Source organism: Enoplosus armatus, chromosome 4 (genome assembly GCF_043641665.1).
Source record: "Enoplosus armatus isolate fEnoArm2 chromosome 4, fEnoArm2.hap1, whole genome shotgun sequence".
Taxonomy (NCBI): domain Eukaryota; kingdom Metazoa; phylum Chordata; class Actinopteri; order Centrarchiformes; family Enoplosidae; genus Enoplosus; species Enoplosus armatus.
Window position 1 is genome coordinate 14,335,549 of NC_092183.1, and position 14,963 is coordinate 14,350,511.

Consider the following 14,963-nt stretch of genomic DNA (forward strand, 5'->3'; position numbering starts at 1 on the left):
ACAGAGCCAGGATAGCTGTTTCCCATGGTTATGCTAAGCTAAGCTACGCACCTTCTCTGGCTAATTATTTATTGTACAAATATGTGGGTGGTATGGACCTTCTCATCTAACTCACTAACGGCACTAAACAAATAAGCACATTTCTTGGTGTCACGTACTGTATGTGAGTTCATGAGTGTAAATCTCAAAGATTAGACGAAAGTCTGATAAAAATAAAAATTAATTTATGACCCCTTAGATTTTTCTTGTGACCCGTCGATGTGTCTCGACCCTCTGGTTGGGACCCACTATACTAACTAGTGTTAAGTCTTTCATGCAACAGACACATACTGAGAAAATAAAACAATGTTTTAGAAGGACTGTTTCCATCTGAAATGTAACTCCAGTATCCATCTTGACTCAGGTTTCTCATCTTGCACCAGATCTATTTTAGCAGAGCAGCCATTACTTATTTGGGGTGGAGACAGCGAGTTTGGCGCTGAAGGCCTTATAATTTGTAAAGTAGAGGGAGGCCACCCATCCACCACACCAAAGCCAGAAGGAAGCTATGTTCCAGAGGCAGCACAGAGGCGTGGGAGACCTGTGGCTGTGGCCTCTATATTTACACTGGGCAGCAGCTGCTGTACACCAGACCACTGCAGCACAGACCTGATGAAGATATTTCTGCTTCCTGGAAAACCTACATTTACTGACAGTACAACTGACTGAATAAACTTCCTGATTCAATATTACTTTTCTTCCATTATTGTCTCTCCATCCTTCTCAATGCAGGATCAAGCTTTAACCAAGACCATTTAAAACCTGTTTAACTCTTATCACAGTGTGTAATTACACCATGCTGAGCTGTAAAGACAAACTTCTAATCAGCCTCATACTATAGTGAACCTGCTGCTGCTGCTGTACAGTGTGAAACCCCCCCCTCCTCCCTGTGTGGTCGAACACACAGTATGCACCCTGCTGGACCAGATGGTAGGCTGGGTCTTCATCCTTGTGATGTGCAGCAGCTACAGGACAGCACTGCCCCCTGAACCCTCATAATTACAGCCATAATTACATTTCCTGTATTTCACTGGAGGATCCCCATTACCTTCAACTGAAGGCCATCACACACCAGATATGCAATTAATCCATTTCAGGGCTTTTGAGAACTTAATGTCTCAAACTCAAGATTTTCCTCTGAATCTTCTGCAAAGAATCTTGCGTTTCTTTAAATTATATTGTTAATTATAAATACAGAAAGCTTTCACCACACTGTATGATACTATCACATATGAGCTTGTTCAGTAAAGGTTACTCTGTGTGAAATATTCAAACCCACCATGTTTTTATGGCTACATTAAATACAAATGTCCTAGATGTCTTGGCCACCATTTCGGACATACGTGGTAATTTTAGAAAAGTTGGAGCCTCAACCATAAAATTAAAATAAAGGACGTAAAGTTTTAAAAATTCTTGCCCAGACAACACATTTATTGCAGATGGCACCACTGGCAGAGGTTAGACCATCTCAAAGCATATATAAAATAATATTACTATAATTATATTATATTATTATAGTCTCCAGGTCTTGGCATTGACAGTTAAGAAAAGACTGGAGATCAGTCACACAGGAGAAACGTCGGTTGCATCATTGATCATTTAAATGAAGGAAAAATTTTGATGTCAGCAGGGGTGAAAGAAGTATTCAGATCTTTTATTTATGTAAAAGTAGCAATACCACAATGTAAGAATATTCCATTTCAACTAGAAGCCCTGCATTATAAATCTTAATGAAGTAAAACTACAAAAGTATTGTGTACAAAATTTACTAGTATCAAAAGTAAAAGTACTTATCATGCAGAAAAATGTCCCTGCGAGTATTAAATTAGTTAATATACAATTATTTTTATGGTTGTGGAGCTAATTGTAACTACTTTATATCCTGTTGGGTAATTTAATCTGTAACAAATCACCATGTTTTATAAACTAATCACGTTTTTAGATGTATTAAGTAGCATAAAATGGAAATACTCAAGTGAAGTACCTTAAAATTACACTCAAGTACAGTGTGTGAGTAAATGTACATGTTACATTCCACCACTACATGTTAGTACCAAATATTTTGAAAACTTTAAATAACAACATGAACCAACAAAGGATCATAAAAATCAACGTGTTTGGATATACAGACTGTCTGGAAATATCTGAAATCTTTGGCTATGCTTTTTTCTTTCTTGATAACATCCACTTTAAATTAACAGCAAATATAAAGACATACTTACAGAATGAGTTATCCTGGGTTTCTCTTCTGAAGTGAGAAGAAGACGGAGAGGGAAATAAAGGGGAGACAAAGTGACGAGAGGAAAGTAAGAGCGGAAGAGAGCTTCCAAGCATTCGCCCTCCCTGCTAAGTTACACTGACAGTTTTTTTAACTGAGCTCTAAAAAGTGCACTCACTACAAAACGATGTCCATCCCTCTATTTTCAGCTTCTCCTCCCTCTTTCACAACCTCCCAGTCTTCATCCTCCTGCACTTAACGGGGCGTTCATTTGGGATTGAACTTCTTTTACTTTCTGAATTATCACAGAGGGAGCAGTGATTGTGTATATAATGATATTTTCTCATAAATGGAGTAATGCTAAACGGTCCCTAGGGAGGGTCTTGACTTGAAAGTGTAATATACCACAGTATGTGTTGATTAATTCAAAGTTGGACTCATTGAAGTGGCAGGCAAAACTTTTCTGCTTTAAAACTCACTGCCAAGACGTTGCAGTGAGTCCATCAGTCCCATGTTTTAGGGAAATGGGTATTTCTGTACTTGGTGGGGCGAGTCCCAAGACTCCTCTGCCTCCCACTGAGTCCTCTCTAATTAAATCCCCGTTGATTACAGCCTGTCTCTACAGGGCATACAAGACCAGCGCAGAGAGAAGGCACCCCTTTCATCCCGAAACACATGTACAGAGCGAACATATAAACTTCATGGTCTTTCAGGGGCACTTATCTCTGAATACGTCTCTAAATATGAAGGGCATCTATTTAAGGGTTGCTCATGCCTCCTTTCTTATTTCATTGTTATTTTGACAGCTGGTGTGAGATGTTGATATTGTAGCTGAGAGGTGAAGTGTGACAAAGGTAGCAATTTTCCAGGTTCAGGACGCACTAAAGAAAACGAGAGTGAAGGATTATTCATACTAAATTTAAATGTATTACTCCTATGTCACACGTTGTCATAACTACAATTACAGCACGTTAAATAGCTTTGTGACTATTAGTACAGTAGTTCTGTTAGGTTGTGTTACTGAAATAGTGTATTTGGTTACTTCTTGGGGCTCAAACACAATAGAAGTACCACAACTAAACACAACAATAATGTTCAAAGTTAATAAAAGTCACATTCATACTGTGGATTGAGTTAGTGTAGTGCAGAAAACAACTTAACTAATTTGATTTTAAATTTAGCTTAAATTCAGGCAACTGTACACTCCATTCACTGAGTATTTCCAGTCATCTATTTTATACCTGATAGACGTGATTGTGATCCATAAATACCTTGATTTTTGTTAACAGTCGGTGTCAGTCAATACAAGAGGGTGGCAATATTTAAAACAAGTTGTATCCAAATTGTTGTCAAATTGTACCTTTAAAATTGTACATTTTCTTTATTTTCTTCTATTTTTCTTGTGGTCAACAAATCACATGAAAATGCTTATTCCTCTATGAAACCCATAGTTGTCCTGAAAAACATATCAAAAAGACACATACAGTGCATCCGGAAAGTATTCACAGCGCTTCACTTTTTCCACATTGTTATGTTGCAGCCTTATACCAAAATGGATTAAATTCATTTTTTTTCCTCAAAATTCTACACACAACAGAGATCTTTTCAAATTTATTAAAAATAAAAAACCTGAGAAATCACATGTACATAAGTATTCACAGCCTTTGCTCAATACTTTGTTGATGCACCTTTGGCAGCAATTACAGCCTCAAGTCTTTTTGAATATGATGCCACAAGCTTGGCACACCTATCTTTGGGCAGTTTCACCCATTCCTCTTTGCAGCACCTCTCAAGCTCTATCAGGTTGGATGGGAAGCGTCGGTGCACAGCCATTTTCAGATCTCTCCAGAGATGTTCAATCGGATTCAAGTCTGGGCTCTGGCTGGGCCACTCAAGGACATTCACAGAGTTGTCCTGAAGCCACTCCTTTGATATCTTGGCTGTGTGCTTAGGGTCGTTGTCCTGCTGAAAGATAAACCGTCGCCCCAGTCTGAGGTCAAGAGCGCTCTGGAGCAGGTTTTCATCCAGGATGTCTCTGTACTTTGCTGCATTCATCTTTCCCTCTATCCTGACTAGTCTCCCAGTTCCTGCCGCTGAAAAACATCCCCACAGCATGATGCTGCCACCACCATGCTTCACTGTAGGGATGGTATTGGCCTGGTGATGAGCGGTGCCTGGTTTCCTCCAAACGTGACGCCTGGCATTCACACCAAAGAGTTCAATCTTTGTCTCATCAGACCAGAGAATTTTGTTTCTCATGGTCTGAGAGTCCTTCAGGTGCCTTTTGGCAAACTCCAGGCGGGCTGCTATGTGCCTTTTACTAAGGAGTGGCTTCCGTCTGGCCACTCTACCATACAGGCCTGATTGGTGGATTGCTGCAGAGATGGTTGTCCTTCTGGAAGGTTCTCCTCTCTCCACAGAGGAACTCTGGAGCTCTGACAGAGTGACCATCGGGTTCTTGGTCACCTCCCTGACTAAGGCCCTTCTCCGCCGATTACTCAGTTTAGATGGCCGGCCAGCTCTAGGAAGAGTCCTGGTGGTTCCGAACTTCTTCCACTTACGGATGATGGAGGCCACTGTGCTCATTGGGACCTTCAAAGCAGCAGAAATTTTTCTGTAACCTTCCCCAGATTTGTGCCTCAAGACAATCCTGTCTCGGAGGTCTACAGACAATTCCTTTGACTTCATGCTTGGTTTGTGCTCTGACATGCACTGTCAACTGTGGGACCTTATATAGACAGGTGTGTGCCTTTCCAAATCATGTCCAATCAACTGAATTTACCACAGGTGGACTCCAATTAAGCTGCATAAACATCTCAAGGATGATCAGTGGAAACAGGATGCACCTGAGCTCAATTTTGAGCTTCATGGCAAAGGCTGTGAATACTTATGTACATTTGATTTCTTAGTTTTTTATTTTTAATAAATTTGCAAAAATTTCAAAAAAACTTTTTTCACATTGTCATTATGGGGTGTTGTGTGTAGAATTTTGAGGGAAAAAATTAATTTAATCCATTTTGGAATAAGGGTGTAACATAACAAAATGTGGAAAAAGTGAAGCGCCGTGAATACTTTCCGGATGCACTGTAAATGAGGCACACTGTTGCACTGGCTGACTCATCCCTTCCTTACGACGTCCTGCCGCCGTAAATACTCACTAGAGCACCAATGTGTATTAATCTGCTGCTGAAAGTAGTCCCACACAAACACATTTGTCAATTCAAAACTGTACAATGAGCCCATTTTAAAAATTCTTTATTAACTTTTCTTATAATCAATGTTTGATACTTGAAGCAAGAATAATGAACAAAAATGCTGAGCAGACCTCCACATGAGGCTTCATCCTGGTTTGTTTTTCGTCTGATTTTCTTTCTTGATATTCGTACGACCTCCAACATAAGAGGTTCTGCTTTTCTCATGATGCATTATGGCAAGGTGCAGGGAACACAGACAAGGGGGAAACATTTAAAACCCACCTCCCATACAAATACCCTCTTCAGCACAACCACAAAAAAAAAAAAAATACAGAAAATATGGTCATGTTATTTACACAGCTTTCACTCATTTTCCTAGACCTTAATTACAAACATACATCTATCTTTCAACTGCACATTTCTCCAACCTACAGTGTCCCTTTGGATCGCTATTCACTACTACTCCTCAAAACTTAGCTCTCGTGCCAACAGTGCTGTAAGGAATCCATAGAGTGGCAGTCTGATACACAACACAGGGCAGTATAATTTGTGTCAGACCCTCATTTCTGTAGCACTCTGTAGATTTCCCATCACTAATATTCTACGACTCACTGCTCAAAAATGCATCTTGAAGCCACTATGACGACAGCTTCTCGGTTTGACATCATTTTTGAAGATGTTTTGAATACCCGTACCGAGGTGGAAAGCGTCAAAATGTCAGGGGCACAATGCTTCTAACAAACCCCGAGTAGTCATGCTGCCTGGTGTATTTGTGGGATGGACTGGCAGGACTTCATGGTGTCATCCAGGGGGCTGACATACAGAACAGGGTCCTTTGAACAAAGCATTTGCACTACGTATAGCACCTCAAAGTGGTTTTAAATCCGGGCACCTATCAACTCTTCCATTTACTAAACAAATCTACTCACACAACAGTCCCCTACAAACACTTCCATGGTCACCGCTATGGCACTTTCAGGTCTTTACAGTGGTAAATATTGAAGGCAAACAACAGACTGAACCATTACCCGTCTCAGCTTCCCACTGGGAAACTAATCTAAAACATCAGGAAGAGCTTTTATCACAGCTGTCTGATCAGCTCAGATTGGACAATTCAATGGTTCCTTGATTTTGTAATAATGGTACTGAATGGGGGCATCTGAGAAATAACCATTTAAAAAACCAAGTAGTGGAAGTGCTAAGAGGGATATAAGCACAGCTGGAACAAGAAACAGGCTAAAATTAACAGTGAAGCAATAACCCAACTATTCAATTAATCCAAGTTAGAGGCAAGTCTTGGACGTTCTACTATGAGTCCATTTCATAACCCACCACCCCCAATAAGAAACAAAGCAGGAACATCCATAGTGACCCAAAAGACCGAAGACATGAGGCACATATTCACACACAATCTAGGCTTTTGAGGTCTATCATGAACAGTTTCTGTAGCAATCTCCAGTTTTATCACCAGATGGTTTTAAAGAGTCAAGTCAAAGTGTGATTACTTGGTGTCATTTCAAATCTATTCCTGTTTTGTTTGTGCAGAAAAGACAGATGTGAGGTTGGAATACAAATGCAAAGGAACGGCGACAGAAAATAATCCCACTACACTTGACTGCATTAGTGTGTTGAGAAAAACCTGTGAATACCCAACAGTGAGGTTTGGTGACTGAACCTCTCACAAAAACGAAGCGGAGCTGAGGTTGAAAATCCACAAAGTTGGTCTTTTCATGGGCAGCACGTAAATGTCACAATAACAACCAACCAGTGTAACCGAATCACTACAGTAGAGTGTTTACAGAAAGAGCAACTTTAGAGAAGTATTTTTTTTCCCCACATAAAGAACTTCCAATGAGATCTGTGGAATGTGTTTGTCTTTTTGTCCAATAAACACACAGTGTCATGTTAGTAAAGCAAGATAGAAAGGAATGCATGTTTACATGGACTATTGTCCACAGTCAGAATGACTGGAAGCAGCAGCAGGAATGAGAAGAAATGGCAGAAAGCAGGTGTTAATTTGTGCAGCTTCAACACAGACAGCAAGACTTGTCATTTATGTGATGTCTGTGTGCTTGGTGGCGGCTAAATGTGTCTTCAATCAGAATTTATCTCCTCCTAATTACAGAGTTTGATATGTCAATCTTCCTCGCATAACTTTCCAATTAAATTACTTTAATTTCATGGTAAATTCTTCCTTACATAACCAGTCTACTGCACTGAGCTTCCCTGTTTGCATTTTGAATCTTCCCACAAAGAGAGAAAGAAATACTGTTAAGGAGGCGTAAACAACATTTCAAATTTTGGCAACATTATAATTTTGGGGTATGGTAACAAGAAACACTGATAGCTACTTAACTACTTAAAAAAATATTTGGGTAGGCAATGATAAATGGGGTCTACTGACACTGGAATTTTCTTGGTCATATTTCTAAAACGCAAAGGAATAGACAAAATAAAAAATGACTGCCACACAATAAAAGGAATAGAGTCCTTTGTCACCAAAAAGCAGGAAGAGTATTTTCAGCTAAATTTGCCACACGTCCTTATTCCACCTGTGTTGTGAGGGTCGGGGGCTGGCTAAGAAAAAGTTCATCTGGAATGTTGCTAGGGATCGTTGCTAGGCAGGCCTCAGACGAAACACTGTCATTGAGATAGGCAGTGACTGGTCCCGCCCACCCCCCAGCCAATGGAACGTCCTGAATTGTAGCGGGTTGGGTAAAGGGTCCCTAAATGGCAATTTTGGACATTTGCTCTTCAAGTTTGATGATTCGCTTCTCCTGACTGCTGACCAGGTCCTTGAGGGATTTGACTTCTTTCAAGATCTCCTCCAGCTTGGCTTCAGATTTCTGTGGGAGACACAAGAGACGAGTGAGTCTTTTTGGTATGTTTATACTCATTTCTATCACAAAACTGCTACAACCACCCGTTTTGAACCAATGTCAAACCTAAAGGTATGTCACAATTGTGCACAAGACACTTCCGGTGTCAAAGCCGCCACCTCTTGGACTGTGTATGCCAGGTGGCAGGGTCTGGTACTCTGAGGGTTAACATGTTTCACCAGCCCTGGAGCCCTGTGGGCTGTGATTACAGAGCAGAACTGCAGAGAGACACATGGGCTGGGTCCCTGGCGGGTGGCTGTGTTGTGGGTGAGGTGCGGCAGGGCGCCCAGAGCAGCAGCAGACCCCTCAGTTTGTGGGTCAGAGAGTGGGTTGAACAACATCTACAAACCACCTCATGAAGACAGACAGCAATCTGCTCTGCTGGGAACACATACAATTTGTCTGCTTAACACTGGGAGCCTCAGAGAGAAGGCTACACAGAGATGGAGCCAGTAGTGAGGGGCATTAATGACTGAGATGGAGGTGGGAGTCAGGAAGAGAGATGTCTCATGATGTCAGAGGCTGGGAAATATATTAGTATTAACTGTTTATTGTCCGTCATCCTAGTCATGTGAGGAATCGTGGTAGATAGAACTTGTTCTTATACAATTATTTATTCTAAAGAAACACTACAATGTATATAAAAAGACAGCTGAAAAACTGACATGTTCACTTAGACTTCCCAATACCAAGCAGTCTCGAGTTGAAACAATTTGCTGACAAAAAAAATTAATCTACAACAATTTGATCGATTGTTGTAGATTACACATTATAATACAAATACAAATAATATTTTGTTTTTTCAAGCCAAAATAATACACATTCCCTAGCTCCAGCTTCTCAATTGTCGGGATTTGCTGCTTTTCTTCGTCTCATGTGATAGTAAAATGAATATCTTTGGCTTTTGAGCGGCTGATCGGACCAAACAAACTACATCAAGACGTCACCTTTGGCTGTGGGAAAACTGTGATGGGCATTTTCATTAATTTCTGACACTATAGACCAAACGATTATAATAATGAGAATTATTTTTATTTGCAGCCCTAATGCAATCTACAGTGAATTTCCTCATGAATGTTCTTAACATCCATATGAACAGAAAATGTAATCCTGGCCTACATTTATCGGAAAAGGCAAATACTCACAATTGATGAAGTTGGGGAGGCAGACTTGTTGGCAGGGCTTGAGTTCTCTGAGTTCTTGGTCCCCTTGTTGTCCAAAATGTTCTTTTTGACCACCTTGAATTCACGGTTCTTGCCCGGGACGTAGCCGTTCTTGAGGGAGATGAGGATAGGGTCTCCATTCTTGCCCTCAAACCACTCCTCAGCCTCTAGTACAGGGTCGGGTCCAGCTGTGTCTGGGTACAAGTCGTCCTGGAACAGGTCGGACTGAAGGGGAAGGAGAGAGTGACAAGCTGTGAGGAAAACTCCACACCAGCACATTAGGCCTCAATAGGCTGCCTGTGATTCAACAAGCAGACTACTTAGGATGAGGGCTCACCTTTCTAGGTACAGTCATCACGATAGGCTCGCACTTCCTTTCATGCAGTTTAAAGAACCTGGCAACATACAAATTCAAACCAATTAACCACAATTCAAATCATTATTAAACAACAAAAGGCAACAGACAGTGTTTTTAGAACAGTTTACTGTGGACTGTCCTGAGAGACATTAGTGATTTGTATGTCATGGTTACATTCTGCCTCCTAGTGGTGAAGCTAGGAACTCCACATTAGATCTGGTTGACTAAAATCAAAACTCAAAACCCATTCTGGTGTCAGAGATGATGATTGGCCACCAATCTTAGCCTAGCCTACCTCGCAATTTCGCATTTATTGACATCCAGGCCCCTCTTGGGCATGTAGCCCATGCCCCTCTGGGGCTCCTTGGTGCCGAAGCTGTTGAGGAAGTGAACATATGGAGCCTCATCTGTGATTTCAAAGTAACGGATGGTGCTGTCACCCTGTCAAGAAATAAAGAAGTATTTGATTTCTGTATACAGCTAAGCGGAAATCAAATTTAGGCATCCAACATTGTGCTGTTATAAATACGTTTGATTTGACAACTGGGTTCTTAAAAGGGAACTTACCTTCCCACAGAGATAAACAACGTTGGTGTCTGGGTCATAGAAGGGCAAGAGCACTCCATTGCTGGTGTCCATCTCATTAACACTCATGGGCTCCTCCATGTTTTGCTGAAGGGAAAAAAAGCATAATGAGTTCTGTTGGAGAGACTACAAATACAGAAATATTGGGCCTATGAAAAAGTTAGGGCCTGTAAAAAAAAAAAAAAGGAAGAAGGAGTTGTAGCTAAGATGGTTGCATTTGTAACAGCTGTGAGTAATGTAACAGATTCCATTGTAATAAAGTTGTGAATATGGTGTTTCTTTTTAACATGCGTGTGCCGTTTCATTGACTTAAATGAAAAGCTCTCTGAACAATCTAAAGAGTGGTGGAAATCAAGTAGTGCAAGTTCTTACAGCAAATCTAATGTGATAATTGTAACAGTGTGAGACAGAGAACCCATAATCACTGAACTGATGTGGTGCAGTCAGCATACATGAAGCAGCTTACCGTGTTCCAGAGGGCTAGCTGTCTCTCACTCATGCGGCTGAAACCTGTGGTGAAGACGTTGCCATCAGAAAGGAAGATGGCCCTCATGGGTCGAGCACCCTCATGTGCCTTCTCCTTCTCCTGTGAAGTGTAGTTTACAGGTCAACACAACACTTCAAGCTCAAGTCACTATTTCCACTTCTACGTTTTACATTTTGTTTTTTATTGCTAATCCTACGCTCCTGGTCAATTTGTACTTTATTTTAATTCTTGTGTTGATGTCTGTCAATTAGTGTAAGCTAAACCTTTAGATAAGTGGAAACATAAAGTATATTAATCAGATGAATTACTTAATTGTTTTCACAAGCTACACAGCAATGAATCCAGTGATCACTCCGTGTCATACTGGAGGACGATTTCAAGGGAACAAGGTTGCTTAACCCAGGTCTTCCAGCTAAAGCAGTCTACCTACTTGCTACTCCATTTCACTGCACATAGATTAATATCTACCTCTCACATACTGCAGATAATGAAAGAGAAAATGTCACAACAAAGAGATCTTTTCTTACAGCAACAATCAACTCCTTGCGGGGGTCGATGACACGGATGGCCTTGTCTTTGCAGGAGGTGCAGATGAGGCTACCATTGCGGTTCCAGCACACGTTGTAAATGACATCAGGGTGCATGTCCTCCAGGTTGATCATAGCCTCTCCTGTGCCCACGTTCCAGATGATGATCTGGTTGTCACCACCTGAGGACAGGGGGGAGTATAAGTGAGCAGGACAGCTGCACACCCAAGTCTTTGAGGCAGCTGCCATCGCAATGATACGTCACAGCTTGAAGATTTGAGTTCAAGTTGAATTTTGAACCCTGAGGACAGCTGGATTTCAGCAGCATGGTTTAGTAGATTCAAGGGACAGAGAGAGAGCTCTTACCTGCACTAAGAAGGACATTGCGTGCTGTTGGGTGCCATGTGATGATGCCAACACGCTTGGAGTGGCCCTCCAGTACCACTACTGGCTCAGACATGGGAGTGACAAGGCCATTCTCAGGAATCTGCCACACCTGTGAAGGACATGAACAAGGACGTGGGCTCATTTTTACCCTTGTATTTGACAAAATTATAAATTGTCAAAGATTGTATTGTGAATCCATCAACTCCAACCTACCAACAGTATTACTGCACAAGGGCCACCAATAAGTGGAAGTTACCAAAAGAAACCAGAGGGGGGCAGCAGTGGCTAAGAGTTCGGTTGCCAAAAACAGCATATGATTTAGTGAGAGATGGGATATATGGTTTGTTGTAAGGGTTGTTATTATCACAATAAATAGTACAATAGTGGTCCTTCTCTTAATGGGAAAAATGCGGTCTACTTGACCACTCACACAACAGGATTTCTGATGACTTAACATGGAGGTCTTAGAAATTGACACATGCAGTGGTATTTCAATAAAATGTTTTTTAAATGCAGTACAAGACTTTGGGGTGGTACTTATTTATCGGTTGGTTAAAGTTATTATGAACTAACTATTTATATACCTAATTTTCTAATGTGTGTGTTGTGTTTCCACCAACACTTTTCTCCACCTTCTCAAGACAGCTGCTGCACAACAGCATACAGTTTTGCCATTACCTTAAAGCCATTTTTCTCCACATATTGGATGGGCAACATGTCTTTATATAATGAAGATACAGTTATTGTGTTCTGAGGAAAAAAACCCTAACCCTCTTTAAGTGATAAAAAGGCTGCCTGTAACCACTGTCTCTAGCAACAACTGTCACCTGCATTTTCTATTGCTAAACATTTTCTGCTCGATGTCACACCTAGCCATGTCCCAACTATGGCTGAAGCATTCCTTTTAAGTAAAAAGGCAATCAGTGATGCTAACATGCCAATAATGCCAACATTAACAGCAGCACTGGTTAACATGCAGTGAGCTGTGCTGATATCTGCCATGCACTTTATGTAATGTGACAATTAAAATCCATTCTTTATTGTACAAAATTAAAAAACGATGACGTAGCCACATCCACATCATGGTACATATACAGCCCACTTGCACTTAATCTAAAGTAAACATCACCAAAACCTGTTTAGGCTGTGAACCCTTCAAAAAAGGTCAAATGCTATGAAGAGAGGAACCATTGATGGTTCCTGGCTTATACTTCTGCAAACGTGAAATAAATATGGCAGTGATTCAGAGTGGGTTTAACAGGAAGTCAGGACTTTCAGGTAAGGAAGTGGTAGCAGCAAACAGGCAGCACACTAATCTCAGCCTTTCACGGTCCAAATAAGGACATATGGAGGAAAGTACAACTACAGTCTCAAAAAAGTCAGTGACCTCAGCTCAATAAACAGCTAAATCATTCCCCAGCTCTGATTCCTACAACACATATTTGAGCCTAATCTAATCCAGAGGGTGAGGTCTGCACCCATCCCTGAGTTACAACAGCCCGGCCTTTCGCAATAAAAGCATGTAGTCTCTTGTCACTCATTAGCTCAAGAATATGTGCCGTTTTTCCTCCAATAGAAAGAGTTCAGGTGTAAAGGGTGAGGCAAACCTTACCATCACTGTGCAGTCCTCAGAGCCACTGGCGATGACCTGATCATTGTGGGGGCACCAGTCAATGTCTAACACCGGGCCTGTGTGACCACACACTGTGGGGTAGGATTTGTCAATGCGTCCCGTCTGTAAAGACAAAGATAAACGACACAGAGTAATGAGATTAGTCTTAGTCTGGTCCTGTTTAGAGAACATTGTCCATGCTGGGTGAGTGAGCATGTTTTGAAACAGGACAATTACAGTATAATCCTAAATCCCACCTGCAAAATTGCACACACACACACACACACACACACACACACACACACACACACACACACACACACACACACACACACACACACACACACACTAAGAAAGGCGCTTTAACAGATTCATTCTGCAGGGGAAATGAAATTACATGTTAGTGATGCAACCTGAGCAGAGAACCAGAAGTGAGGGAGACCTGACTGCACAGCCATCAAAATACACTGAAGGATTGGAGTGTATTTAAACAAAAAAAAAAATAACAAACCTCATGTAGAAACATAGTTAAAATGACAGAACATATACTAGAAAGGAGCCATTTTTGGATCTGACTACACAACAACACGTGATACATTTTTACCCACATTTAACCCCAGTTGGGCACTCTATGAATAATATCAACTGTGAGGGGTTAGAAAGCTCTTCAGATGTGAGGGGAAGTCCAAGTCCCACAAAAACTCCAGCCAAATGTTGTAGACTAGCATGCATTTTCTTACATGGCTGATTAATAAATTATGAATACAGAGAACAAACTCCAGCCTTGGTTTGTCACTCCATCACTCAGTCCAAAAAGAAGCTAGGGTTTTATTGGTGCTACATAGAAGCAAACTGAGATTAGATTTAGCCCCTATTGGACCACCCACAGTAATTAAGGAAAGTTATTAGTGGTGACGCCATTATACAGTAGACACATGCCAACAGATGCTTAGTTTTCCACAGCTTCTCCTTACTTTAAAATAATAACCCTGAATCAACACTCAACTGTGCCCTTTACATAACCTACTTAAACAACCAATGGACTGGGTGGCCACAGATGAAATTCTGATGCACATGCACACAAACACAGACATAAAGAACCTGCAATTGCACTGTCCATCCTCTTCTATCCTGCTAAAATCAGCCTGAAGGTGGATTTGACCTCTGGACCCTATGAGCCAGGAGAACCAGGTGCTCCCCTCTACATTGCGAGGTGACTTAGCAAACCCATGCTGTAGTGGATGGGTGTCTGAGACACACCCTAGTCTGTGTTGAATCCAAGTACCACCGCAGGGCCGGAGAGATGATGTCACTTACAGTGGAAAGAGTCCTGCTGCTGCAGCCCTATTTAAAGCATGATGACTTCCCTAATACAAAAAAAAGAAGAATCCTTTACTGCCCATAGCTATTCTGCTTTTCTTCTCTATTATAATGGGAATAGCAAAAAATAATGGCTTGAGAAGAGCTAATAAATTTAAGAACTGTATATTCAGTAATGAGTAAGAGGTACAACC

General features: G+C 41.2%; 1 protein-coding gene across 2 annotated transcripts in view; it reads right to left on the reverse strand.

The window, feature by feature from the left end:
• Positions 1–5,496: 5,496 nt before the first annotated feature.
• The window catches only part of coro1ca (coronin, actin binding protein, 1Ca), a 34,515-nt gene continuing 25,048 nt past the window's right edge, over positions 5,497–14,963 (reverse strand). For both annotated transcript variants that reach the window (XM_070903620.1, XM_070903621.1), the window contains 9 exons: positions 13,450–13,572; positions 11,817–11,946; positions 11,451–11,632; positions 10,903–11,022; positions 10,419–10,523; positions 10,147–10,292; positions 9,831–9,888; positions 9,476–9,718; positions 5,497–8,297 (listed from right to left, as the gene is read on the reverse strand). In XM_070903620.1, the coding sequence (XP_070759721.1) occupies positions 8,178–8,297; positions 9,476–9,718; positions 9,831–9,888; positions 10,147–10,292; positions 10,419–10,523; positions 10,903–11,022; positions 11,451–11,632; positions 11,817–11,946; positions 13,450–13,572 (1,227 nt within the window). In that variant the 3' untranslated portion in view covers positions 5,497–8,177. The remainder of the gene's footprint in view (positions 8,298–9,475; positions 9,719–9,830; positions 9,889–10,146; positions 10,293–10,418; positions 10,524–10,902; positions 11,023–11,450; positions 11,633–11,816; positions 11,947–13,449; positions 13,573–14,963) is intronic.